Source organism: Halichoerus grypus, chromosome 15 (genome assembly GCF_964656455.1).
Source record: "Halichoerus grypus chromosome 15, mHalGry1.hap1.1, whole genome shotgun sequence".
In the NCBI taxonomy this organism is placed as follows: Eukaryota; Metazoa; Chordata; class Mammalia; order Carnivora; family Phocidae; genus Halichoerus; species Halichoerus grypus.
The window spans coordinates 17,505,352-17,532,976 of record NC_135726.1 but is presented as its reverse complement, the minus strand read 5'-3'; the positions used below and the strand labels follow the sequence as shown (position 1 = coordinate 17,532,976).

The following is a 27,625-nucleotide window of genomic DNA, read 5'->3' as shown; positions in this document are numbered from 1 at the left end:
CTGATAGAATCTATGGTGCTAGATGGGGTTGGGAATTTGGGGAGGTTTGGAGGGGTGAGGATCAGATGGTGAAATGTTTCTTAATTAGAATCAGGAAAACATTCAGGGGACTTGGCTTCTGTGTGGTAGACTGTTTTTGGGAGCTCTCTGTTCTCTGGCAGAGCTGAGAGTACAGTGAAGCAAGTAAGACTCCTGGGGCCAGCATTTAAGGATGGATGCACTCACTCTCAGGTTCTTCAAGTGGTTCTGAAAGTGAGTGTTTCCTTAAATTTTGTGCCCCAGGCGCCCCCCTCACCTCACTCTACTCCTGGCCTTGCTCCCTGGCTGCACATTGTTCTAGATTAAGTAGTTTTTACGGAGGAAGAGGCATATGTGCATGGTAAACAAGTCAGAGTATAAAATAGTATAAAATGGGAAAAGTCTTTCTCTCTCTCCAGAGGCAACCACTGTGACAGGCTCTTTTGTATCTTTCCGACTGTCATTCAGAATGGGGAGAAGGAGTAGAAGTGAGACGGAGTGCCTGTCAGTGGGTCTGAGGATTATGTCTGCTTCTCTCCCCGATCTTGCATCCACATCTTGGTGCTACAGGGCAGAAGCACAGTGAGCATAGCCAGGGCATTGTGTGCTAATCTCTTCATGTGTATGTCCATCTTTTTGTCTCCCTCTCTTTTTGTCCCTTCTCTCTGGCTCTTTATCTCTGTCTCTTGTCTCTATCTCCTCTGTCTTCTGTGTATTTCTCTGTCTTTCTCTGTTAGGCTTTTTCTCACAAGCTGCACGCCCTCTCACTTCTGCGGCTTTTCATAGTCCTGCTTCCTTCCTCTGTTTTCTTGTGGTTTTTGTTCCTCTATTACAAGGGCCTGAATGTCACTTTGACTTGCTGTATCTCCCAACTCTGCTACTGTTAGATAGATTCAGTCTCTTGGTACTCCAGTCTCTGTTCCTGGGAAAGGCAATTGAATAGGCTCAGCTTGGGTGATCAACCGTGATAGGTGAGTAGGAGCAAGTCCCAAGAAGGGGCCTGGAAGGTACCTCAGAATATGCTTACTGTATAGCACAGGGATCTGTGGATTACAGGTGGCTATTAATTAGGTAATCCTTATGCTAGCTGATGTAGGCTTAGCCCCACACAGCAAACTTTGATTAGCAGGGCAACAGCATGCATTCCTTTGGCCTTCCCTCTCATTTGACTGTTGCCTCCCACTCCTGACTGACTAGTGAGCACTTGTGTCATTTGCCAAAGTACTACTGAGTGAAAGCTCTTTTTTTTTTTTTTTTAAGCTTTTATTTATTTATTTGTCAGAGGGAGAGAGAGATCGCACAAGCAGGGGGAGTTTCAGGCAGAGGGAGAAGCAAGCTCCCCACTGGAGCAGGGAGCCCAATGCTGGACTCGATCCCAGGACTCTGGGATCATGACCTGAGCTGAAGGCAGATGCTTAACCAACTGAGTCACCCAGGTGTCCTAGTGAGTGAAAGCTCTTAAAGTGCTGTGGAGCCTGTTTAGCCATCGTGTTTATTTCCACAGGCTCTAGGCTCTCCTCCCTTTGAGTAGAAGAATGTGAACTTTCTGACAGTTGCCTTGCTCTAGGGAATTAGTGGTTAAGTGAAAGTCATCACCCTCTTGATTTCAACCAGAGTTCATCATTTCCCCTCTTTGCTTGGCACACAATAAAACAATATGCTTTTGTTTCCCCCCCTAATAATTTGTGGTCTCCTTGGGGAAGCACCATGCAAATGCCTGAGGGAGAGACCTTGAGCCAGGTGTCCACATGAGTATAGCATAGATACTAATCTGTGCTGTGAAGTGGGACTGTTACAGGGTTCAGGGAGAGACAGCTCAGTGAGCAGCTGGCTGGTATATTTGGGGAAGGTTTTACAGAGGAAGTGGTGACCGAGCTAGACCTCGAAAGTGGGAGTTGCTGTCGGCTGTGGCAGCACGAGGAGGAAAGGACATTTCTTTTTTTTTTTTTTTTTTAATATTTTATTTACTTATTTGACAGAGAGAGAGTGAGAGCACAAGCCAGGAGACAGAGGGAGAAGCAGGTTCCTCGCTGAGCGGGGAGCCCGACATGGGACCCGATCCCAGGACCCCGGGATCACGACCCGAGCCGAAGGCAGCCGCCCAACCAACTGAGCCACTCAGGCGCCCCTCTTTTAAGAATGTATATGGCACCAGTAAATGGTGTAGGAGTGGATAGAGGTGGCTTAGAGGATGAGCCCAAAAGATTTTGTAATAATGTTTGAGGTTCACATAAAAGTTCTATTTTTGGAGGCTTGGGGCAGTACTTAGCAGTGTCACTGTGGTGCCCCTTGTATTCTGTGTCCTCCTGGTGGGTCAGAGCAGTCCCTGTTTAGCGGGGGTAAGGTGCTGGGACCCTCAGCACAGGGCCCAGATAACACTGAGATCTACAGGAACTGGAAATAAAGCCAGCAGTGCAGACAGGAGCCTGGGGAATGCCCAAACAAGCTCGCTTCTCCATGGACCTCACTGAGAATTGGGAAGTTTGGATAGAAATGGAGAGGGAGTTGGGAGAGGTCCTTACAAGCTGAGGAATGATGGTTGGCCTCTCTCAGCCAGTTTCCTCATCTATAAAACAAGAATAGGAATGTCTATATTTTGGGGTTGTGAGAATTAATTGAAAGGATGTATGTGAAATTGTCAGGTACTTACATACAAAACGTTGTCTCTAATTCCTAGATGACTTGCCAGCTGCATTCAAATTCACCTCATTTATTGATGGGCCTCTCTTGTAGCCATGGGAATGTTTTGTGCCTTGGATGGTTTGGAACGTTGGGAGTCTGAGCGGGAAAGAGTGGGTGAAGTCCATTATTCCTGGGCCTGGAGGCAATTTCCAAAAAAATGATTCTGGCTGTCAGAATTTATGAATGTGTTAAGGCATGCCTTTGTATCTTTACTTGTTAACAGTGATGGGCAGATGGTGGATGTCCCTCCATTGCCTGTTCTTCGGGCTCTGATTGGTCCATTGGCCCCTTTGCTTTAGGCAGATAGGGCAGAAGCAATGTTCTCTATAAGAAGAGATTGGATCACTGTGCCCTCAGCTTAAGCCTGCCGGTGACTTTATGTTTTTCCTTCTAGGTCTGCTGACATTTGTGAACTGTGCTTATGTCAAGTGGGGCACACGTGTTCAGGACACGTTCACTTATGCCAAGGTCCTAGCGCTCATTGCCATCATTGTCATGGGCCTTGTTAAACTGTGCCAGGGTAAGATGGGCCTGGGCTGGGAAGGAGGGTGGATGACTCTGGGAGTTAGCCTAGATTTCCTAAGGAGGACATGGGGAATCTTGGCTTTACTGATTAGCTCTTTCTGTGTATATTATAGACTGTCAGTGAGAGCAAGACATCTATTCCTGGGCTTCTTGGGCCAGGCTGGCTTGGCCAGCTGAACATGAGTCAGTCGCTCCCTCAGGGCTGCTTTCCCTGTGTGGAGGCTGGGAACATTGCAAGAAAGCAGCTGGGAGCCCAGGAGTTTTTAAAACCTGGATCTTGTGTAATTGGATCATAAATGTAACTGATGGGGATAGAGTGAGCCCTGCTTGGCCCTGTTTTTGGTCTGTGACTGCCAGGCAGTGAATAGGAAAACCTGGCTGTCCTTGAGAGGAGTGGGTAGGTGTGTATGTGGGGTAGATGGAGTATAGAAATGAGTGGTTATTTTGCAGCCTTTATTTTTCATCTGGATTTGCTTTTATTTAACATTCGGTCTCAAAGTCAGCTCTCAGCAAAATAGTAAAATAGTATGAAGTTGGCACTGACTTTCCTGCATGTTGGCTTTAGAAAGCTTTTCATTCCTGAACCGGAGTAGACTGGCAGTGAGGATAGACAAGGTCTCCTGAGCTCTTAGGGAAGTCTTGAGGTATCTTTGGCCAAGGAGATCTCAGTCGTTCTCTAGATTGCCTGACACTAAACTCAGCCATGTTTACATTTACCAGGGAGAGCTGAGACCCCCATCTCAGATTCATTGGATTAAACACAAAATGGTTTTGGAGTTCAGAAAGCTCTGTTTTTAAGTGCCTTGGCAGCTGGTCCAGTACCTTTGTGACCACGTGCCAAGTTAGTACAGCCAGCCACCTCGATGTCCTTGAGTCTCAGGAACATCTTGGGGTCAACGAGGGTAGCTGAGTTATCCTCCTATCAAGATCTATGCCTTAATTGCTATGTATGATGACTGACGCGCCTGGGGCATGAAAACCTCTATTTTCCCTTCTCTTGCTGCATACCCAGCCCTTTTCGACACATTGAAGGAATAGGTCTACTTTTTGCAGGGGGTGATGGCAGGCTTCCTTATAAATCTGGATCTTGTTAAAAACCTCCAGTGTGTCCAGAAGGTCTCTCCTGGGCAGGCAGGTGCTGCTCCCTTGGCTTTTAAGTGTGTGGTCTCCAGAGGCCTCTGAAGAGAATGACAGGTGCCTAGGCTGGCTCTCTAAGGGTGGAAGTGGCTCAGGCCTATCCCAGGCCTAGTGAGAGATAAGAAGACCCCAGTTCTTACATAGCCTGGGATTTCCTGCCACATGCAACTGCAGCCTGTGCAAGTAGAGCAACAGAATTTTCTCATGAGAATGAGAAAACTATTTGACCAAATTGTGCGGTGGTTTTGGCCACAAGAGACAGTTCCACAGGAAGGCCTAATTGTTAATTAAAAATGCCTCCTTTATGTGAAACAGGGTTCTTTCTAAAAATAGGAAGAAGAGCTCTGGCCTACTGTGAGGTCACTTAGAAATTCATTAGAGCTTTTCTGGAAAAGGTGTTATCACTTCAGAAAGCAGCCAGGAATGCCTTTGTTTTTCTGAGATTGCATAGTTTGCTAGAGGAATATGCACTTTCTTGAGGGAATGGTCGGGGTGATAAAGTACGGGGAGAGCTGGTGGTTGTTCTTTTGATGTTAAATTATGTTTTTTTTCTTCTCTCTGCCTGCTTGCTTTTCCCTTCTTTTCTTGACCCTCCTCTCTTTTTCCCCATCTTCGCTTCCTTTTTCTTACTGCCTCTCCCTGTTCTTCTCCTTATACCTTCTGTCTCTCCCCTCCTTCTTCTTCTTCTTCCTTTTCACTGAACCCCTTCCCCTGCCTGCTTTTGCCCCCACAGGACACTCTGAGCACTTTCAGGACGCCTTTGAGGGTTCCTCCTGGGACATGGGAGACCTCTCTCTCGCCCTCTACTCTGCCCTCTTCTCTTACTCAGGTTGGGACACCCTTAATTTTGTAACAGAAGAAATCAAAAACCCAGAAAGGTAACGGTGGGATCACACTCTCACTCCCCAACTTGGCTGGAACTCCTGTTGATAGTGGGCACACTTGCCCTCTTCCGTCCCCTTTCTCTTTCTCTCATCCCTTCTTCCTCTCCCTACTCCTCCTTCTCTAGCTCAGAGAGATTAGGGGCTAGGTTGGGAATGAGTGAAGGTGGGAAAGCCCCTTGCTCCTCACCCTCAGGTTACACTGGAGGATCCCCCAGGTCCTTGCTCGCGGAGAGATCCTCCAGTGGGCAGTAGCTGACCCAGCTCGGGCTAAGGTGTTAGAACCTTGTGCTCTGGTGCTGACACTGAAGCCTGGAGAGCCAGAAGCTTATTCTGGGCAGTCAGGTTCCCAGCCTGGCCTCTAGTCCCTGGAGGACACTGCTCCTCCTTCCGTGGGACCCATTGGTCCTCTTGTGGCAGGGATCAAATATTGAGCCCCAGCTATTTTCACAGAGAAGGGTCAGTCTCTCTTTCTCTCTGTTTCTCAGCAGAAGGGAGCATGGGATTCATAATCCCCCTAGACCATGTGGGAAAGAGGAGCCTGCCTCAAAGACTTAGAGCCAGGGAACTGTTAAATTTCAGAAAAATCCCTGGGTGAACTTTGACTCCAAAGAGAGTTGATTCTAGGTAGTCCTATCTTACTTGTCCTGACAGAAATTTGCCCCTGGCCATTGGGATTTCTATGCCAATTGTGACGCTCATCTACATCCTGACCAATGTGGCCTATTACACAGTGCTGAGCATTTCAGATGTCCTTGACAGTGATGCCGTGGCTGTGGTGAGTCCCGATTTGCTCATCATCTTATAATACTGAAGGGCTCAGTCTCTCTCTAAGCCCCGCCGGCGCTGCAGGGTGAGATGATGGGTCCAGGCTAGAGGGAGGGCTGCTCGGCAGTGACGGTGTTTGTCCTGACAGCGTAGGTACAGGTGGCTTATGGAACCCTGTCCTGTGCTGAGGGACTTCTGTGCTCTGTCCCCAGACATTTGCTGACCAGACATTTGGCATGTTCAGCTGGACCATTCCCATTGCTGTTGCCCTGTCCTGCTTTGGGGGCCTCAATGCATCTATCTTTGCTTCATCAAGGTAATGTGTTTCTGCTTTACCAGTAACAGACTGCAGTATTTAATCTTCTGAGGCTCCAGGTGAGCCCATAAGAGCCCTTCTTTCCCTTAGATGTACAGGGTGTGTGTGTGTGTGTGTGTGTGTGTGTGTGTGTACACTTGTGTGCATGCATCAGCTGGCCTTTGTGCAGACATTTGTATGCTTGAAGCTCATACTTCCATCTGAGGTGATGACAGATTGGTGAGAGGTAGAGGGGAGGAAGGTTATAGCTTGGAGTAGAGAAGATTATTAGTGATCACTTGCCGTGTACCAGGTATTGGTACAGGGGACTCTGCCCCTCACTTCACAGAAACCACCGAAGCTGACAGGCAGGCTCTGTTCTCCTCTCTTTCTAGAGACTTCTCTATAAGAGCATTTGTCCTTCCTGTTGTTTCAGAGAAAGGAGCAGTTCTGCTTTTCCAGGCTGACTCTGCTACCTGGTTTCAGGGTCCCAGCACTACCCCTCTTCTTAGCACATGGCTTTGTCACTTGGCCCTTCTCTTTGGTGGATTTCAGTAGGAGCCAGCTCTGCACAAGCTTCTCTCATCTCTGCTCAGTGAAGTCACAAAACAGCTTTTCTCATCTCCCTTCTTCCTTTCTGGACACACTTCTTGAGGGAATGGTCTCCATTTTAACTGCCACTCATTTTCTAGCCATTATACTTTGACTTCTACTACCTAAAAAATATTCTTTTTTTTTAAAGATTTTATTTATTTATTAGAGAGAGAATGAGAGAAAGAGAGCATGAGGGGGGAGGGTCAGAGGGAGAAGCAGACTCCCCGCCGAGCAGGGAGCCTGATGTGGGACTCGATCCCAGGACTCCAGCATGACCTGAGCCGAAGGCAGTCGCTTAACCAACTGAGCCAGCCGGGCGCCCCTAAAAAATATTCTTATTAAGTGTACCTGTGATCTCCTTCTTAGCCTGCTTGTAGTCCTTATCCTACTGGACCCCTGAAGCAAGTGATGCTTACCGCCCTCTGCTTCTGAAACTATTCCTGTGACTCTGTAACACTCTGATATTTGAGAGGAAGGCTTCTTTCCTGATTTCTCTTTCACTCACCGTATAAATGTTGCTGTCCCCAGGGCTGGGAGTGTAATAGGCATTCAGTAACTATTTTCTACATGAACAGGTAAGAGGATGAATTAATAAAAGAAAAAATTTTTTGTCCTATTTATTTTTCTTTCTTTTATTTTTTTAAAGGGAACTTTTTTTTTTTAAAGATTTTATTTATTTATTTGACAGAGAGAAACATAGCGAGAGAAGGAACACAAGCAAGGGGAGTGGGAGAGGGAGAAGCGAAGCAGGCTTCCTGCTGAGCAGGGAGCCCGATGCGGGGCTCGATCCCAGGACCCTGGGATCATGACCTGAGCCGAAGGCAGACACTTAATGACTGAGCCACCCAGGCGCCCCTGTCCTATTTGTTTTTCTTACTGGTTTTGACACCACAGTCCATGTACTTGGGGCCTCCCTAGGGTAACCAGAGTAATAGAGAGATCAAATTCTTGGAAAACAGCGTGGTATCTTCCCTTACTTCAACCTGGTATGGCCAGGGTTGCACTGGATGTGACTCTTAACAAGTTACCCTACCCAAAGATGGTGTTTCCCATAGCCTTACCCTTATCAATGCCCAAGACATTCCAAATGGCTCTGTCAATCTTCTTAAAATACTTAACACAGTAGGTACGTTTTAAGCTCACTCAGCTGTGTTGTGGCATTGACAGGATGGGGGTGGGGATAGGGGATTCAGAGAGTAAGAGTCTGGACCAGCACATAAGTGGACTGCAGTGATGTGGAGGTAATGTACAATTGTTTCTGTGTTAACTTCTCACTTTTTCTTTTATTACCTATGTAGTTGTTTTTGGCTTTGTACTAGACACTTTTGCTGTGCCTGCACATTATCCCCTTCCAGCATCTCCTCTACCATATTTCTTCTCTGCCCAGTACAGATTATTAACCTGTGTGAGCCAACTCCCACCATCTTGCCCTACGACCTTTCCAGATGCTATTGTCAACTCCTGTGGCTCCATCTGGATGGCTCACAAGTATCTCAGTGCACTCCACTTGTGCTTTGTCTTTAGTTGTGTTATTATGTGCTGTCGAGTCTCCTTGCTTGGCCCCTTTATTTTTCCCTTGGTGTTCATCCTCTTCTCCTAGCTCAAAAATGTACATGCATGCACACACACATACATACACACTCACATGCAAAGGATCACCAAATTTGATTGAGGTGGTCACATCTGTCTGGTTTTCTCTTCAGCCAGGGTGTCTACCCTCATTCAGGCCTCCTCTCTTATAGGACAGTTATCACAGATTACTTTTTTTTTTTTAGATTGATTGATTGATTGATTTGGGAGGTGGGGGGAGGGGCAGAGGGAGAGAGTCACAAGCAGACTCTGCGCTGAGCACGGAGCATGACGCAGGGCTCGATCCCATGACCCTGAGATCATGACCTGAGCCCAAATCAAGAGTTGGAGGCTTAACTGACTATGCTACCCAGGCACCCCACGGATTACTTTATCTGGCCTTCTCCCTATACCCTAGCCTCTCCCTGCTTTAGTTGGCCTCCATGATGCCACCAGAGTCTCTGTGTCAAATCCTGTCAGGCCTTTACTTCAGAGCCACAGCAGGCTCTCAGTGTTCGTTCAGACTCCACAGCATGGCCTCATGTGCAGGTTCTTCCCAGCTGTTTCCTCACACACCCTAACCTGGGACTGTAGGCATTCTAGTACCAACCTAAAGGAAGCCACCCTCTTTCACTCCTTCAAGCCTCTTTTGCCTTTGCCTACGCTGTTTCCCACCCATCTGCTCACCTTCTGGCAAACTCCAGTTCTTCACAGTCCAGATGTGGTCATCTCTTGTGGTTTTCTGTTCCCCCAGCCCATCCCCAAGCCTGGTGAGTGCTTTGTGCTCCATGATGATGCTGACTACCCTGGCTGGCAGTTCATTTCTCTCTTGCTCTGTTTCTCAAACAGTAGGGCTCTTTAGGAACAGAGAGGAACCCTGGGTTGTCTCTGAGCCCCAGGCTTGTCCTGGCGTGTCATGTGTCAGGAGCTCAGGGAAGATATATAGAGAGCACAACAGAAGGCTGGCTGCCCTTCTTTAAAAAGCCATTGTGTTAAGTATGAAATCTGTGGGGTGGTAGAGTGGGAGTACCCCTGATGGAATGAATTGGGGTGGCAGTGAGTGATGGCAGGGTGAGGCATCCATTGGTTGATGGTGGGTTTCATAGCTGAGGGGCTTGGGGGTGTCCATGGCCAACAGAGGGGTAGGGCATTCCTGGATAACGTTGAAGTACCCATGGTTGGAGGTTGGAGACATCTATGGGTAAAAGTTGAGGGGTGAGGGTGGGGGTTGGGCATGCATCGAGAAAATGGGATACTCCTGAGAGACTGCCTCCTCTGTTTTTCTGGAGCTCTGAGCCTAGTTTGTCAAGTGAGGAGTGTGGCTCTATGGCCAAGTGAAAGGATCATCCTGACACACTTCTTATCTTTCTAGGTTGTTCTTCGTGGGCTCCCGTGAGGGCCACCTCCCGGATGTTCTGTCCATGATCCACATTGAGCGTTTTACACCCATCCCTGCTTTACTGTTCAATGTAAGCTCTGCTGGGGGAGTGTGGAGAATTGTAGTACTCCTGTTGACTTTATGAGACGACTATGGGTGGGAGGTCTATCTTACTAGCTTAAGATATTTCCCAAGCCTCTCAGACTTTCTTTTCTCTTAAATTTTTTTTTTTTTTTTAAATATTTTATTTGACAGAGACACAGCGAGAGAGGGAACACAAGCAGGGGGAGTGGGAGAGGGAGAAACAGGCCTCCCGCTGAGCAGGGAGCCCGATGCGGGGCTCGATCCCAGGACCCTGGGATCATGACCTGAGCTGAAGGCAGACGCTTAACGACTGAGCCACCCAGGCGCCCCTTTTCTTAAATTTTTAAAAAATATAAAACAGTTATAGGAGAGAAGGCAAATTGTACAAAAGAATATAAAAATAAATTTGTGAGATTTATTTTCATTTTTTGAAAGATTTTATGTATTTATTTGTTTATTTCTTCTATTTATTTATTTAGAGAGTGTGAGCAGGGGGGAGGGAGAGGGGCAGTGGGAGAGAGAATCCCAAGCAGACCCTGCACTAAGTGCAGAGCCTGCTGCAGGGCTCGATCTCACGTCCCTAAGATCATGACAGCCAAAATCAAGAGTTGGATGCTTAACTGATGAAGCCACCCAGGCACTCCTAAATTTTTTTAAAGTAGGCTCCACGCCCAATGTGGGCTTGAACTCATGACCCTGTTATTAAGAGTCCCATGTTCCACTGACTGAACCAGCCAGGTGCCCCTGCTTTTTTTTTTTTTTTTTTTAACTTTAATTAAATCATATTTAGAAGAGCCAGGCCAGTTGTATACCAACTACCTAGGGACTTCTTTTCATATTGTAGACTTTATAGATTTATTTTTTTAAAGATTTTGTTTTTAAGTTCTCTCTACACCCAACATGGGGCTTGAACTCACAACCCTGATATCAAGAGTCACATGCTCCACTGCGGAGCCAGCCAGGTGCCCCTGGATATCATAGATTTATATATATTAGATGGTGCTTCATATGTGCCAAGTACAATTATATACCCCTTAAATAGTTATCATCAGCTCAACCCTTCCTCGCCATTAGTATCAAGCGTCATTATTTAGCTTTATACTGAATTTCTGCAATCTAAAGAGGGATTAAGGATACTTTAGTTTCTTCTTACCCCTGGAATTTTCCTGGCAATTATCAAGTTTGTGTTTATCATTATGAACTTGTATTTTGTCAAAATAACAAAAATCCTCTTAGTATATTGATTGGGATAGCATTGAATTTATAAATTTAGGGAAGATCTGACATCTTGTCTTTTAATCATCTTCTACCCCAGTTTTCCCAATACAGTCCCCCTTCTTTCCCCAGAATGGGCCCTTTTTGTTTTAAACCCTTTGTTGATAATCTGGGTGAAAAGATTAGGTGGGGGAACTCCATATTCTTGAAGTTTAAGTAAATCTGACTATGTCACAGGACTCTAGTCCCTGACTTCTGTCTTCTAGGACTCTTTTGTTCTAGAGGGCAAATTCTGTCATACCTCCCTTATCAGGGGTATAGATCCATTTTGTCAATCTGCATTTCTAAGACCCAGGACAGTGAGATGGTTCTGGAGGCATTTACTCAGTTTGTATGCCAGGTAGTTGAGACTCAGGAGTAATGGTATCCAGAGGGGAAAGTGATTCATATTGAGGTTGGTGCATCAAAGTGAGGAGGGCCTCACTCTCTGCCATCAGAAGGGGAAGGGAGGGCGCCTGGGTAGCTCAGTCGTTAGGCGTCTGCCTTTGGCTCAGGTCATGATCCTGGGGTCCCGGGATCGAGTCCCACATCGGGCTCCCTGCTCGGCAGGAAGCCTGCTTCTCCCTCTCCCACTCCCCCTGCTTGTGTTCCTGCTCTCGCTGTCTCTGTCAAATAAATAAAATCTTTTAAAAAAAAAAAAAAAAAAGGGAAGGGAGTCTGGCTTGTTATTAAAGTGCTTGCAAAAAGGGAGGCATTGTGTGTGGGAAGGGCCCCCAACAGAAGAGGGAGAGATGCCACCTTGAAGGTTAATACAGAGATTAGACCTATCTGATGCCAAGGGATCAATGGAAAGAACTGGAGGTAACCTGGTAAGCTAAATCAGTGGTGAGCGGCAGATCTGGTGCTGATTGCTGGGTGGTTGGAGTCTCTTGTGGTGGCCCGGTGGTAACAATGCCCACTGCTCCTTCCATCCCGTCCCCTTCCAGTGTACCATGACACTCATCTACCTCACTGTGGAAGATGTTTTCCTGCTCATCAACTACTTCAGCTTCAGCTATTGGTTCTTTGTGGGCCTGTCTGTTGCTGGACAGCTCTATCTTCGCTGGAAGGAGCCTGAGCGACCCCGGCCTCTCAAGGTCAGTGACTCTGGACAGACTAGGAGGGATGGGCCATCTCCCCACGGTGACTTCTCTAAACCGTGTTCCCCCATAGCACTTTACCTAATATCTCACCTCCCTTCATTTCAGCTGAGCCTGTTTTTTCCCATCGTGTTCTGCATATGCTCCTTGTTCCTGGTGATTGTGCCTCTATACGGTGACACCATCAATTCCCTCATTGGCATCGGGATTGCCCTCTCTGGGATTCCTGTCTACTTCGTGGGTGTTTACTTGCCCGAGTCCCAGAGGCCAGTCCTTATTCGAAATGTCCTGGGTGAGCTTTTTTGCCCGTTATTCACTGTGTGTGTGTGTGTGCGCGCGCGCGCGTGCACGCAGGTGCACGCAGAGGTGGGAGTGGTAGCTAACAGCTTCCCCTATACTAGTGATGTGCTAGACCATGAGACCTGGTTGCTCCACATGACTTCTTCCCTTTTGATCTTGACATGAGCACTTTAGTTCTAACTTTAGAGTCCTATTTTTGGGTTAAAACACTCGCTTTTAAAAGTGCAATCCATGTGGGAAGACAAGGAGTCATGCATTACTTTCTGGTGAATGAAGGACAGTGATGCTTGCTGGTGGTAAGAGGCAAAGCCTGGTGCAGGACACCCAGGGGACAGGTGGGAAGGAGCCACAGATCTGCTTTAATCAACTTTGGGGTGTTCATATTGAGGTTGTAGCTGTCAGCTTGCTGAATTCTGTTCTCTATTTTCATTTAGCTGCTGTCACCAAAGTCACCCAGCAGCTTTGCTTTTGTGTCCTGACTGAGCTTGATGTAACTGAAGAAAAAAAAGTTGAGAGGAAAACGGACTAGAGGCCAGAGGTGATGTCCCTTGAGGCCTGGAAGGCCAACCACAGCCACCAAAGTCCAGATTACGAGACTGCAGGCCCACCCCTCTTGTTCTAAAGGAGTTTGGTGGCCCACATTGTATAAGGGGGGCTCAGAGCTGATGGCCTGCTCTGGTGGTCACTCTCATTGGTAAGCTACGGGAGAAGACTCAGGGTCTGAGGCAAGCCTGAAGGTGGGAACTTTATGAGGGTGGTGGTGGGGAGGGCTTGGTCAGGGGAATAGTTGTTTAGTTTTATTCCTGGTGAGTAGGTACAGCTTACCAAACACTTGGCGAACTGCACTGGGGGAAGAGGGAGTGCTAGGTTAATAGATGTGGCTGGTGGTTCTGAATTTGTTATTTGAGGTTTGCATCAGGAGCCTCTACAAAGGGGCTGCTTTATGGGAAGGTTCCCTCTGATCAGGTCCAAGCACTGACTCTAGAGGCCTGAAATGCTACCATTTCTTCCTCTGACTCAAAATCTTTCCCTGGGAAGACAGTTGTATTTCATTATTTATTGATACTTAATCCAGTACACCAATTCTAGCAGAGCACTGGTGTTCATTCATCTACAGGATACAACAAGCTGATTGTGTTTAAAAACTCAAAGTACCCCCAACCGAGTCCCTCTGCCCTTAGAGGTGTCTCTGCGTGGTGGCCTGGGTCAGCCTCTGATCACAGATTTTTTTTGCTTGGTTTTACGCACAATCTTCTGTTGAGTCTTAGCTGCAGACTTTAAAGATTTTTTTTTTTACTCATGTATTGGTTACACTTTAGTTAGTAGGTCACAGATTATAAGCACCTGGCTCAAATCAGCAAAGACGAATCAACAAATTCATGAGTCAGAAGTCTGATAATACTGCTATTCTGAAAGATAATCCCTTATTTTACTTGAGACCTCAGGTCCTATTCTAGATGATAGAAGGTAAATCTCTGGTTTCTGGTATGAACTTTAGGAGGACATAAACTGTTTTAGAATTCAAGTGGATTACCTGGATTCTCTCAGCCGTTCAATGGCTTAGAGAACATCTCATGGACTCAAGCCACCAAATAGCTTGTTTCTGTCAGGGCTGGTGTGAGGAACTGCTGTGCAGACCCCGCCAAGCCCACCTTGGTGCTAGAAGTGGTCGTTTCCCTTTTCCGAAAACCTCACACCAGACTGCATCCTCCTCTTCTGTCCCTGACACTGGGCTTTGTTTACACTCTGAACTGTCTTGGTGTGGATCATCAGGATAGTGCATTCCTGTCCTGTCTGCCTCCCTTTACTGGAGGTCTGGTGGGCCTGCAGTCTCAGGAAGAGCTTGGTACTTGTGTGGACTTCTATTTCTCCCTTTGGAGGTCAGAGAAGACTTTGGGGGACAAAGCTGCTTCAACCTCAATCTGGCTCCTCAGCAGACTGCATGATTGGAAGTAACTAATTCTGGTGCTCAGGTGTGCTTTAGCATCCAGGTCAGGCCTAATGGATGTTCCCTCGTGGGCAGCCATGGTTGCAGTGGACTGTACAACTGTCCAGACTTCACCCAGGAACCCTTCTGTGGGAGGGAATCCAGAGACTCCCTACTATCATCCTGGGTCCAGAGGAACCTGCTAATTTGGCTAACCCCATGCCTGGACTTCTTATCCTTTCGTTTTAGAACTGGTCAATGAATGGTAAAGATAAGAACTATGAGGCAGTCTCCCTTTCTGAACATTGTTTTCCATCAAATGGCCAGGGGAGTAACCTTGGCCATACCTGTTCAATAAAGACAATTTAGGGGAGCATGATCACAGCTGCCTTCAGTTCAGGGCATGCATGGGTGAGAAAATGAGGGGACATTCCTACTGTCACGGGTTGGGGATTTGCACAGCAAATTCCTTCCTGGCAATAGGGAGTCTCTGACTTGCCTGGAGTATGTAAACATGACTCCTGTCTGAGCCAAGATGGCACCTATCCCAGGGATCCTCTGGAGCTAATCCTTTAAGTAGAGTGTGCTTGTCTTAAGGATCCCTGACCCAGGTTTCAGCTTTCTCCATTGAAGTAAATGACCAGCTAATCCCAGGAACTTGCTGCCCCCCAGTGGCTCCTGGGAGAAGCACGGGCCTCACACCCTAAGTGCCCCAGGACAAGCTTAGTGAGCCATGTCATCCTCCTCTCATTACTGGATGGCAACCGCATTCTTCCCCTCTGTGCTGGATACAGACTTCACCCAGGAACCCTTCTGTGGGAGGGAAGCCAGAGACTCCCTACAGCACTCAAGCTTCATGGTGGAATTAAATTTCTGCAAGGTCTTTGTTGTTCATCTCCTTCAATCCTTCTCCTGGTGTGCTAATCCCTTTTGCAGTAGGTACAGTATGTGAGGTTGTCAGCCCTTTAATGTTGGCAAACTTTCACAAGTACATGAACAGCAGTGAGCACATTATAATGGCATGGAGTGGTTTTTAATCCTTTGTTTCTATGCCTACAGAAGACTAAGGTGACTAGTATTAGACATATATATTGCTGCCTGTTGCAACTCTGAATTGTACCTTTGTGGATAGCTAGGATAGTTTTGTTGGTTTTCTAACTGCAAGAGCCTGAGGATGTGAACATACAGAATTTAACCACTTAGGCAGGTTTAACATGTGGATAGGAATTAATGTAGGTGAAGACCTACAAAATGAATACAGAAAGAAAGAATGGGTGGAGGCAGGATGGAAAAAGATATGAAATCTTGAAAGATGTGGGAAGACCACCTATCCCTGTGTACTGATAGTGAGTCTGTGCCACATGCCAAGAAGGCACATTTTGAACCAAAGATTCTGTGATTTTGTGTATTGTTTTCCTAGACCTGTGCTGTCCAGTATAGTAACTACTAGCCACAGGTAGCTAATTAAAATAAAGTAAAAAATTTGATTCCTCAGGCGCACTAATCATATTTCTAGAGCTGAGCCACATGTGGCTAGTGGCTACTACTAAACATATCCATCTTTGCACAAAGTTCTGTAGGACAATGTTACATTAGAAGAATAAATGCCAACTCAGAGTTAAGACATTTGTGGTATGGAAAAAAGTAGGGTCAGGGTTTCCTTACAAGGAATCTAAGTTTTGGTAACAATTGGTCACTGTTTTTGGTGAGTGCTGTGAATAGTTGACCTTTCTCATTGGAAAGCTACGTTTATGTTTTCCTTTTCCTCACTTGCCCGAAGTCCTTAAGTGTCTAAGGTCAATCCTGAAACTTCTGTCTCACTAACCCCCTCCCCCCATCTTTCGTGGAGGGTAGGGATGGGAGAGAGTGTGTACAGTGGGAAAACATATGTATAGACATTGAGATCTGGGGATGCCTGGGTGGTTCAGTTGGTTAAGCAACTGCCTTGGGCTCAGGTCATGATCCTGGAGTGCCAGCACTGGGTCCCACATTGGGCTCCCTGCTGAGCAGGGAGCCTGCTTCTCCTTTTGACCCTCCCCCCTCTCATGCTCTCTCTCTCTCTCAAATAAATAAAATCTTAAAAAAAAAAAAAAAAGACATTGCGATCTGGGCACCTGGGTGGCTCAGTCAGTTAAGTGTCTGCTTTCGGCTCAGGTCACGATCCCAGGGTCCTGGGATTAAGCCCTGTGTCAGGCTCCCTGGTCAGTGGGGAGCCTGCTTCTCCTAATAAATTAAAAAAAAAAAAAAAAAGATACTCAGATTTAAAAGGTTTTTAAGTAGGGGCACCTGGGTGGCTCAGTCAGTTAGGTGGCCGACTCTTGATTTCGGCTCAGGTCATGGTTTTGGGGTCCTGGAATTCCCCCTCCCCCCATTGGGCTTTGTGCTCCATGCAGAGTCTGCTTGAGGATCGTTCTCTCCCTCTCCCTCTGCCCCTTCCTCCTGCTCGTGTTCTCTCAATAAATCTTAAAAAAAAAAAGAAGAAGAAAGTTTTCAAGGAATTTTCTTGCTCTCTTTAATTTTTACTAAACACAGAGTATCACATTCATACATCCTGTTCTCCGTGGAACAAAGGAAGACAGCAGTCTTTACAACCATTATCAGAGTCAGGAGGCAGGGCGGTGGAGACAGCTATTAACTTAAAACCTCTAAGAGCTCAGGCAGATTCTACTTCCCTCTCTTAACAGCCACCACTATCCCGTCGGTGTTGCTATAAGGGACCCAGTGTAGCCCTTCTAGATTCTGTCTATCGAAAGAAACAGGCTTTTAGTGGAGGCAGTGGCCTGGTGGTATGGGAAAGCTAAGCTTAGTGCTAAGGAAACAGAAGTTTCTCTTCCACTTACTGGCTTTAGCACAGGAGAATGGGAAAATCCCCAGGCCAGGAAGCTTCACTTTTATGGCATTTTTCCCCCCAGACTGTAGAGTCACTTTTGATTGAGGCAAAGGGGCCCTACTGTTACTGAAAAAGACACAGTCCTTTAGCATACGTTTTCACTGGTAGGATGGTGCTGCTGGACATGCTTTTTCCTTTCGTGTTAAGCTAAAAAACCCAGGGATGTTACCAGGATGGCTGAAGCTGCAGTCAGAGCCCTCAGGGCACATGACTGAACTTCACAGATATCACAGGATCATCAGTCTGAATCCAGGTCATGGGGGCTGTCATAGCCAAACTCCTTCTGCACATCCAAAGGGTATTTGCTCCACATCTGTGGTGGGCCGTTGCCTCTTTCCTCTTCGCTGAGGCTGTTGTATTCATCAGAGCCTAGAATGATAACAGGAATGGGCTCTGAGTTTCTAAGTGACCATGATAATCGTTTCCCATCTCAGGAAGGTCTGTTTTTTTTTTGTTGTTGTTCTCCCTTCTACAATACTTGCTCAGTAAAGAGAATTTAGGGGGGAAAAAAAAAGGAAGCCTGTTTGTACTACCTAAACCAAATCCCTCAACAACACTGGGAGTATTTTTTCATTTCTCCCCTAAGTATAGGATTTCTTTTTTTTTTTTTTTTTAAAGATTTTACTCATTTATTCATGAGAGACAGAGAGAGAGAGGCAGAGGGAGAAGCAGGCTCCCAAGGAGCAGGGAGCCCGATGCGGGACTCGATCCCAGGACCCTGGGACCACGACCCGAGCCGAAGGCAGACGCCCAACCATCTGAGCCACCCAGGTGCCCTAGGATTTCTTTTTGTTATTATAGTTGTAGTCATACTGTAAACATAATTTCACTTCTGCCCCTATCCTTTTAACATATCAGTACTTCCCCAATAGAATAGTCACAATTTAATTAATTGTCCCTCCATTAACAGACACTGAGAAATTCTTTTTGTTGGCACAAAGAACATAATCCCTGAAGGATCTGTGTCACCAGAGTATCTTTCCTTCCTCTTTCCCCCAGGTACCATGTCTGTGTTGCATCTTTCTCAAAACATTGTAAACAAAGCAACTTCTTGAGAAGTTAGATAACTGATCTGTCAAAATCCTAGCCCTGCTCCAACTGGCAAACCTCTTCAATACCTTCTTGACTGAAGCAGGAGAAGAGACACTGAGCTAAGATGTTTCTCTTAATCCCAACCACTGAAGTTAGTGCAATATTCTCCTGTTTTCTGGAGAGAGGATGAGGCTCCATGAGGTGAAGTAACTTCCCCAAGACCTACAGATAAGAAATGACAGAACTAAGGATTTGAGGGGCGCCTGGGTGGCTCAGTCGTTAAGCGTCTGCCTTCGGCTCAGGTCATGATCCCAGGTCCTGGGATCGAGCCCCGCATCGGGCTCCCTGCTCAGCGGGAGGCCTGCTTCTCCCTCTCCCACTCCCCCTGCTTGTGTTCCTGCTCTCGCTATCTCTACCAGCAAATAAATAAATAAAATCTTAAAAAAAAAAAAAATACTCTTAAAAAAAAAAAAGAACTAAGGATTTGAACCTAGGCTTCCCCCAGAAACACTAGTTCTTGGGGCTCCTATAGCTCTAATAGCTTATGGTTGAGCTGTTGGGAGTTCAATGGCAGAGAAGGAAAGCCAGTTAAGATGTACTTGTTAACCATGCTCACACCTCAGTCTTGGATCCCACTAGTCCCTTCCCATCCAAGGCTGCCACCCATGTACCTCTGGACTCATCTCCATCAGTGTTCTCCTCCTCTGGATACTCATTGCGCCAGTTATTCTCACTGTTCTCATCATCATCATCTTCATAAGTATCTTCTGGTTGCTGGTCATCATTCACCTGCACATCTCAACACAAACATGAGTATAAGTCAAAACCTCTAAGGTTGTGCTGTGGGGGAAGCTATTAGCAGACCAACTTGGAACAATCACTTAAGAGCACTGTGTGGAAAAGAGGCAGCCTAGGAGCTGGTCTGAGTATGCTGCACAAGGGGCTGTAGTAACCTTGGGCTACAAGGTAGAGACAGCAGCCCTACTTCTCACTCAGAGTCTAGCTCCAGCCATCACATTCCTGGGGGGATAGGATGAACTCCAGAAGGGAACACACCAGGGTGGGGAGGAGAGAGACCTCTGAGTAAGTGTTGGCACTGATCTTTAAACTTTTGAAGGACAGCCAGGTGGGAGAGAGATTATATGGATTATGGGTAATGCCAAAAACCAGAACCAAAATCTAAGTGTGAGGGGCGCAGGGAGAGGGGCTATGCAATGATCCAAGGTGGGTGCCTGACTGTGAGACTATGGTTGCAATGCAGGTATGGGATAAGGTGCCGCTCCTCACTTTAGAATTTGTTTTAAAAATAATGATGTCAAGGGGTGCTTTGCTGGCTCAGTCAATAGAGCTGCAACTCTTGATCTCAGGGTTATGAGTTCAAGCCCCACATTGGGTGTAGAGATTGCTTTAAAAAAAAAAATGTCAGGATGTTAGCTTTCTTAATCCAAGGTCTCCCCCCTTTTAAGATCCAGTTTAAAAAAAAATAAGCTTTTATTCCTATTCATGTTAAGAATTTCTGGTTTATTTTGTCTTTATTATAAGCCCCCATACGTTTTCCCCTGAAAGTAGGTGTTAATAAATGATAAAAATGATGTTGCAAACCTTGTAAAAGATCTATTAAGAGCAAAAATTCAGTGTACCTGTCATTCCCAAAATTCCCTGCACTAAACCCAGGTTCCTAGAAGGCATTTAGAATAAATTTTTCCATTTAAACAAGGACAAGAAGAGCTAAAAACAATCTTGAACCCATTGGAGGCAATGTGGAACACAGGGAAGCAAAGCACCCAGACTAGAGAACTGCTTAGGCTACCTCATACCCTTCTCATCCTAATGGGTCCCCTTACCAGCTCCCACTCCTGGCAATAGGGCTGCACAGAGAGGATGTTCTCAATCCATCCTGGAGTGGCCATCTCCAAGTAGTATATGTCATACACATAGTCATCCTTCTGCTCCTCCTGGTGCCCGATTCTTGGTCCATCCTCAGATAGAGTCAGCCGTTCACGGATCAACTCTACGGAATTGCAGAGGATCACATCCGGGTCAGATGTCTGTAAAGAAATCAAGAGATGATAACATGTATGATCCAAAACATGGATGTTCCAAAAGGAGAAATTTAAGATTTAAGTGAAGGAAATCTCTATAGTTGCCTACGTTAGATTCAAGATTCTTTTTTTTTTAACATTTTATTTATTTATTTGACAGACAGAGACAGCGAGCGAGGGAACACAAGCAGGGGGAGTGGGAGAGGAAGAAGCAGGCTTCCCTCTGAGCAGGGAGCCCAATGCGGGGCTTGATCCCAGGACCCTGGGATCATGACCTGAGCTGAAGGCAGACGCTTAGTGACTCAGCCACCCAGGCACCCCTAGATTCAAGATTCTTATCCCCATGTCCTACTGGTCTATTAGCTATGAAATTAAAAAATTAACTATTTCTAAAATAATTATGTAGTTTTTCTTTTGAGACAGACTTAAGATAGTTTTCTGCTCTTTTGTGCTTGACCAACATAAGAGAGTACATGGAAAGACTGGCCTGAGAAGATCTCCCCTTAGGGATCTGCAGGCCCACAGCAGCACTTCTTGGGCTGATCCCCAAATGTCTCTGCATTTTGTGTGACCTCCTATAGGGATCTAAAAGTGATTCCTGGACTCTGATGACTACCACCACCTGGGTTGCCCACAATGATGTCCCTTTTCTTTTTTAAAAGATTTATTTGTCTGCCCTCGGCTCGGGTCATGATTCCAGGGTCCTGGGATTGAGCCCCGCATCGGGCTTCCTGCTCAGTGGGAGGCCTGATTCTCCCTCTCCTACTCCCCCTGCTTGTGTTCCTTCTCTCGCTGTGTCTGTCTCTGTCAAACAAATAAATAAAATCTTAAAAAAAAAAAAAAAAAAGATTTATTTGAGGGGCACCTGGGTGGCTCAGCCAGTTAGGAGGCTGCCTTCGGCTCAGGTCATGATCCCAGGGTCCTGGGATAGAGCCCCACAACTGGGATCCTTGCTCAGGGAGCATGCTTCTCCCACTCCCTCTGCTGCTTCCCCTGCTTGTGTTTTCTCCCTCTCTCTCTAATAAATAAATAAAATCTTAAAAAAAAAAAAATGTATTTGAGAGCCAGCAAGTGCATGTGTGAGCAGGGGAGGGGTAGAGGGAGAAGAACAGAATCTCAAGCAGACTCCCCTCCAAGCATGGAGCCCAAGTGGGGGGCGCTTGATCCCACAACCCCGAGATCATGACCTAAGCCAAAACCAAGAGTTGGACACTCAACTGAGACACCCAGGCACCCAATGATGTCCTACTTTTTTTTAAATACATATTTTTATTTATTTATTTTTTAAAGATTTTATTTATTTGAGAGAGAGAGAATGAGAGAGAGCACATGAGAGGGGGGAGGGTCAGAGGGAGAAGCAGACTCCCTGCCGAGCAGGGAGCCTGATGTGGGACTCGATCCAGGGACTCCAGGATCATGACCTGAGCCGAAGGCAGTCGCTTAACCAACTGAGCCACCCAGGCGCCCTAAATACATATTTTTAAAGATTTTATTTATTTATTTGACAGAGAGAGAGGAAAGAGAGAGCGCGCACAAGCAGGGGGGAGTGGCAGGCAGAGGGAGCAGAGAAGCAGACTCTCCGCTGAGCAGGGAGCCCAATGTGGGACTTGATCCCAGGACCTTGGGATCATGACTTTAGCCAAAGGCAGCCGCTTAACGAACTGAGCCACCCAGGCACACCCATAGCTATTTGCTTCTGCTGCATTATTTCTCTAGGATAAATCCTGGGGGTAAGATCACTAGATAAAATAAAAGGAACTTTTCTCACTTAAGATTTCTTCTAAAATAGTACTTTATCTGCTTAAAATTTAAATGGCGTCTGGGCACCTGGGTGGCTCAGTTGGTTAAGCGACTGCCTTCGGCTCAGGTCATGATCCTGGAGTCCCTGGATCGAGTCCCGCATTGGGCTCCCTGCTCGGCAGGGAGTCTGCTTCTCCCTCTGACCCTCCCCCCTCTCATGTGCTCTCTCTCATTCTCTCTCAAATAAATAAATAAAATCTTTAAAAAAAAAAAAATAAATGGCGTCAAATTAATGAGAAATGTACTGGGTGATGGATATTGGGGAGAGTATGTGTTGTAATGAGCACTGGCTATTATACAGGACTGGTGAGTCACAGACCTGTACCCCTGAAACAAGTAATACATTATATATTAATTATATTTAAATTAAAAAATAAAAAAAAATTAATGAGAAATATAATGTGGCAAAAATGCTGTCACTATTTTAAAATTTCTTTAGATGTTTGGATGGCTTTGGAATCCAAACAATAAAAATAAATTTAAGTAGTTTTAAAATAGGCCCCAAACTATTTTTAGGATTCCTGATATGTAAAGCCATGCTGTTTTCCAAAAGCCTTGCATCAATTTTAAGCACTACATTTATGTACCATTTTAATCATGGCCTTGCCAGCAGCGCTATCAACAACCTTTCCCCTGATAGTCTAGTATGCATAGAACCCCAAATTTGCTTTCAGCTTAAATCCATTTTTTTAAAAATAATTACTGAGGGCAAACATGTTTTAAAATCTGTGATTAATTCTACAGTTGTTTTTGAATAGCTGTTTAAAAGACAATTCTGGGGGCGCCTGGGTGGCTCATTTGGTTGAGTGTCTGCCTTCGGCTCAGGTCATGATCCCGGGGTCCTGGGATCGAGCCCCGCATCGGGCTCCCTGCTCCGCGGGAAGCCTGCTTCTCCCTCTCCCACTCCCCCTGCTTGTATTCCCTCTCTCACTGTGTCTGTCTCTGTCAAATAAATAAATAAATAATCTTTTTTAAAAAAAATAATAAAATAAAAAATAAAAGACAATTCTGGAAAAAAAAAAAAGACAAGAATGTAGTCTGGCTTAGTAAAGAATCCACAAGCAAAGTGTGCTACTATATCCTGTCACAATGAGTTTTAAAAGCATCTGACCTTATAGATCATCTATAAAATGTGAGAAGTGTTAAGTATTTTTAATTTAGTATTATACATAAACCACACTAAAATACCTTTCCTTAGGCAAAAGGCAACATTTTAGATGCAGGGAATTTTAACCGATTTGGCATAGTTAAGACCAAAAAGATAAAGTGGACACTGCCAGCTTATCTTCAGCCCTTGCCTTGAACAGGCTAACAAACACAACTTGAAACACAGCTGAGTCTTGCTGTTCTGAGACAGTGAAGGGATTTCCTCAGTATTTACATATATATTAATATAACCAGTTATATCAGTCTAAATATAAAATCAATTTATAGGTTTAGAGATGGCATTTACCGACTCCGTGAAAAGCTGAACATTACTGGGGCGCCTGGCTGGCTCAGTTAGTGGAGTATATGACTCTTGATCTCTGGGTTGTGGGTTTGAGCCCCATGTTCGGTGTATAGATTACTTAAAAATAAAATTAAAGGGCACCTGGGTGGCTCAGTTGGTTAAGCGACTGCCTTCGGCTCAGGTCATGATCCTGGAGTCCCAGGATCGAGTCCCGCATCGGGCTCCCTGCTCAGCGGGGGGTCTGCTTCCTCTGACCCTCCCCTCTCTCATGCTCTATCTCTCATTCTCTCTCTCAGATAAATAAATAAATAAAATCTTAAAAAATAAATAAATAAATAAATTTTTTTTTAAAAAGCTGACCATTACTAATCAATTATAATCAAATCTCTGTAAGGAGAAAACAAAGACAGCACTTGCTGAACCAGAATTACTATCAAAGTTCAAAAAGCTGATCCTATTCATTTAACCACAAGCCAATCTTATTTAAATCAGGACTGTCCAAAAGAAATACTCTATCAGCCATTCATAATCTGAATTCTGGTGTATGATATCAGTTTAAATATGGTACACATAAAAAGATATGAGACATTTTTGTTTTGTAATAAAGTGGTGGCCAATTATTACTCCTTAGCTTTTTTGAGATAAGCTATGGAGTCTGCCCTTTCTCCTGTCTTAATGTCACGAAGATAATTTTTGTTCCAGGGATGTACTTGTTGGGGTTATCCAAATACTCCATAAGTGTCTCCTCTCCCCAGGTGATGCCTTTGTTCTATTTATTATTTTACTTATTTATTTGAGAGCGAGAGAGCTTGCACAAGGGGGGAGGGGCAGAAGGACAAGCAGACTCCCTGCTGAGCATGCCCAATGCAGAGCTGGATCCTCTGACCCCAAGATCATGACCTGAGCTGAACTCAGACGCTCAACCGACTGAGCCACCCAGGTGCCCGGATACCTCTTGTTGGCATCCTTTTAAGAAAATCCAGGGGCGCGACTTGTCTTTCGCTCAAATAGACCATAGAGATTTGGCCCAGTCTTATGCTTGCCTTGCCTCTCTTTTCGACAGTATAGCACTGGGCACACTTCTGAACAAAAATCTTCTTGCCCTTCTCAACACTACCCATTTTTAAATCACTCTTCCGTCGCACGACAAATGAAGGTGACTGCTGGCAAGCCAGATGTCCCACTCTTTCATGTGCAAAAACTTTTTTTTTTTTTTTAAAGATTTTATTTATTTGACAGAGAGAGACACAGCAAGAGAGGGAACACAGGCAGGGGGAGTGGGAGAGGGAGAAGCAGGCTTCCGGAGGAGCAGGGAGCCCGATGCGGGGCTCGATCCCAGGACCTTGGGATCATGACCTGAGCCCAAGGCAGACGCTTAACGACTGAGCCACCCAGGCGCCCCGTGCAAACACTTTTTAAAAAAAATATTTTATTTATTTATTTGAAAGAAAAAGAGAGAGAAAACAAGCAGGGAGGAGGGGCAGAGGGAGAGGGAGAAGCAGGCTCCCTGCTCAGCAGGGAGCCTGATGCGGGGCTTGATCCCAGTACCCTAGGATCATGACCTGAGCCTAAGGCAGCCACTTAACCGACTAAGCCACCCAGGTGCCCCAATGAGTAAACACTTTTTGATGTATTTACAGTTTGTATTGCATTGTTGAGAAAGATCTGTGTTCACATCCTTCATCAGTTTATATACTAGTTTTTGTTATAAAACTGAATGAGCTATTTGATAGATTTGATTCCACTCAACACTGGTTTACTTTTAAAAGATATTTGACTTGTAACTTATGAATCAGTCTTCAATTAGTTTTGGTAAAAGAAGTGGCTATAGTCATCATGCCCAAATTGTTATCCAAGTATATTAGCACCACAATTAAATATTTTTTGCTTGATAAATTTTTAATTAAAATTTCAGTTTTTAAACTTCAAAAACTATCAAAAGGAGTGAAGAGTGAAGTTTTTTTTTTTAATGCTTATCAAGAGGAGGCAAACCTTAGCTTGAGAATTTTCTATTTCTATAGTCTTTTTTTTTTTTTTAAAGATTTTATTTATTTGACAGAGAGCGAGCGAGAGAGGGAACACAAGCAGGGGGAGCGGGAGAGGGAGAAGCAGGCTTCCCGCTGAGCAGGGAGCCCGATGTGGGGCTCGATCCCAGGACCCTGGGATCATGACCCGAGCCGAAGGCAGACGCTTAACGACTGAGCCACCCAGGCGCCCCTATTTCTATAGTCTTAATACATGTAGTAGAGTTTGTTTTTTGGAACTGAGGTACAAAACAAATTTAGTAAATGTAACAACGGAAAGAACACTGGATTAAATGTGAGAAGACCTGCACTCTACACTTCAATCTGCCTCAAATTTGATTTGCTACCCAAGACCAGTCCTTTAACCTCCCTTTGATGAGTTTTTCCATCTGTTCTATCTTTACCTTGCTCAAAAACCTCCAGTAATTCCCCATCTCAGGGTGAAAGGCAGTATGTCCTTAAAAGTACCTTCAGGGTCTAGCAGGCATCCTCTCCCAAATTCCTTATTATTCTTCCTCCGTTCACTGGGCTCCAGCTCCTCAGTTCACTGGGCTCCGGGCACAGTGATCTTGAACACACCAAACTGTCTTTAAGATATCCACAGTTCCTTGCCATTCACCTCCTCCAAGTTCTCACTCTCATGTCATTTTCTGAGACCCTCTCTGAAATGGAACAACTCTTTCCCTGCCACCACCTCCCCTACACACAGCCCCTATCACCATCTGACATTGAATTTCACTTCTTTACTGCTTCTCTCCTCTACCTGAATGTTAAGTCCTCGGGGCGCCTGGGAGGCTCAGTCGGCTCAGATCATGATCCCAGGGTCCTGGGATCGAGGCCCGCATCGGGCTCCCTGCTCGGCGGGAAGCCTGCTTCTCCCTCTCCCACTACCCCCCTGCTTGTGTTCCCTCTCTCACTGTCTGTCAAGTAAATAAATAAAATATTTAAAAAAAAAATGAGTGTTAAGTCCTCAAAGCTATATCCACAGAATCTAAGAACAATGCCTGGCACATAGTGGCCACTCAGTAAATACTTGTTGAATGAATAACGTAACCTGCAAAACGAGGTTACCAGGGCTGACAAATCATCCATCAGTAAGGCGAAGCCGTGTACCTCCTCTTAAACTATGTGCTGACTTAACGCCTAGACTCCTGGCACTATCAATCCGGGGAAGCCCAATGCTCTCTGGGCGGGTACTCACTTTGGAGGAGCCTGCGGTGGCGACGGCCTCTGGGTCTCCTTCCTCGTGGACCAGGTCGAACAGCTGGAAACCTGCGTCCTCGGAGGCTTCCGGGTTTCCCGGTGCGTCTTCGGACTCTGGGCCACCCGAGGGAATCCCCGAGGACCGGCGGCCAGAGATCACCCTGTAGCGGCCCTCCTGCCGGATCTCCCGAGCCGAAGCGCGGAGATCGCGGCGGATACGCTGCTGGCTGCCCCGGGAAGGGCGCAGGGCGGCTCGAACAAGCGCCTGGACTGGCTCCTCCTGGAAGGTGGTAGGGGAGGGAAGCCGGCGTAAGCAGGAGGTTCGTCAACGGGTCAGGAATACAATTTCGTCCCGGCAGTGCCCTAAGATCCCCTTCAAACACCGGCTCCATCCCGCCCAATACCTGGGAGCGCACGGTGGCCACCAATTGGAAGACATTATTCTCTGGCCCTCTCTCCAGATCCTCGGGGGGTGTCTTTTGGGTCGCCGACTCGACGCCGCCGCTCCGGAGGCGTTTACAAGAGAGGACAAGGGCTTCGGCAGGCTCTGCGCTGCGCTTCCGCTTCACGCGAAGCACTGCAGTCCTGCCGGCCTCCATAGCGGCTGTCGCGGAGCACTGTGGGAACGCGTGGGGTGCGACGGGAGAGCCTTCAAGTTCCGCTTCCGGGCCT

The 27,625-nt window shown here is 46.1% G+C and overlaps 2 protein-coding genes and 1 pseudogene across 7 annotated transcripts in view; 1 reads left to right on the top strand and 2 right to left on the bottom strand.

Moving 5' to 3' along the window:
- The window catches only part of SLC7A6 (solute carrier family 7 member 6), a 34,934-nt gene extending 19,539 nt beyond the window's left edge, over positions 1-15,395 (top strand). For 3 of the 4 annotated variants that reach the window (XM_036109186.2, XM_078063714.1, XM_078063715.1), the window contains 8 exons: positions 3,095-3,220; positions 5,096-5,240; positions 5,898-6,021; positions 6,224-6,327; positions 9,842-9,938; positions 12,133-12,282; positions 12,394-12,577; positions 13,020-15,395. In XM_036109186.2, the coding sequence (XP_035965079.1) occupies positions 3,095-3,220; positions 5,096-5,240; positions 5,898-6,021; positions 6,224-6,327; positions 9,842-9,938; positions 12,133-12,282; positions 12,394-12,577; positions 13,020-13,114 (1,025 nt within the window). In that variant the 3' untranslated portion in view covers positions 13,115-15,395. The remainder of the gene's footprint in view (positions 1-3,094; positions 3,221-5,095; positions 5,241-5,897; positions 6,022-6,223; positions 6,328-9,841; positions 9,939-12,132; positions 12,283-12,393; positions 12,578-13,019) is intronic. The other variant, XM_078063716.1, reaches the window with a different exon arrangement.
- SLC7A6OS (solute carrier family 7 member 6 opposite strand) lies at positions 1,987-27,595 on the bottom strand. 3 transcript variants are annotated; one of them, XM_078063717.1, is made up of 5 exons: positions 27,358-27,595; positions 26,952-27,233; positions 20,279-20,482; positions 19,106-19,223; positions 1,987-2,796 (listed from the first exon to the last, which is right to left on the bottom strand). In XM_078063717.1, the coding sequence occupies exons 1-5, from the start codon at positions 27,550-27,552 to the stop codon at positions 2,729-2,731; spliced, it is 867 nt and encodes a 288-aa protein (XP_077919843.1). In that variant the 5' UTR covers positions 27,553-27,595; the 3' UTR covers positions 1,987-2,728. The 3 variants fall into 3 exon arrangements, with proteins under 3 accessions (XP_077919843.1, XP_035965084.1, XP_035965085.1); XM_036109191.2 differs by lacking the exon at positions 1,987-2,796 and adding an exon at positions 17,000-17,771 and having other exon boundaries at positions 27,358-27,593; XM_036109192.2 differs by lacking the exon at positions 1,987-2,796 and adding an exon at positions 18,035-18,656.
- Positions 24,090-24,957, bottom strand: LOC118546457 (cytochrome c-like; annotated as a pseudogene).
- Positions 27,596-27,625: the final 30 nt, after the last annotated feature.

Excerpts from the sequence above, each read along its gene's own strand:
- SLC7A6OS (XM_036109191.2), bottom strand. The coding sequence starts at position 27,552 with ATGGAGGCCGGCAGGACTGCAGTGCTTCGCGTGAAGCGGAAGCGCAGC. Across the intron at positions 19,224-20,278 it reads ATTGCCAGGAGTGGGAGCTG|GTGAATGATGACCAGCAACC; the intron begins GTAAGGGGACCC and ends TGAGATGTGCAG. Across the intron at positions 17,772-19,105 it reads TGATGGAGATGAGTCCAGAG|GCTCTGATGAATACAACAGC; the intron begins GTACATGGGTGG and ends TTATCATTCTAG.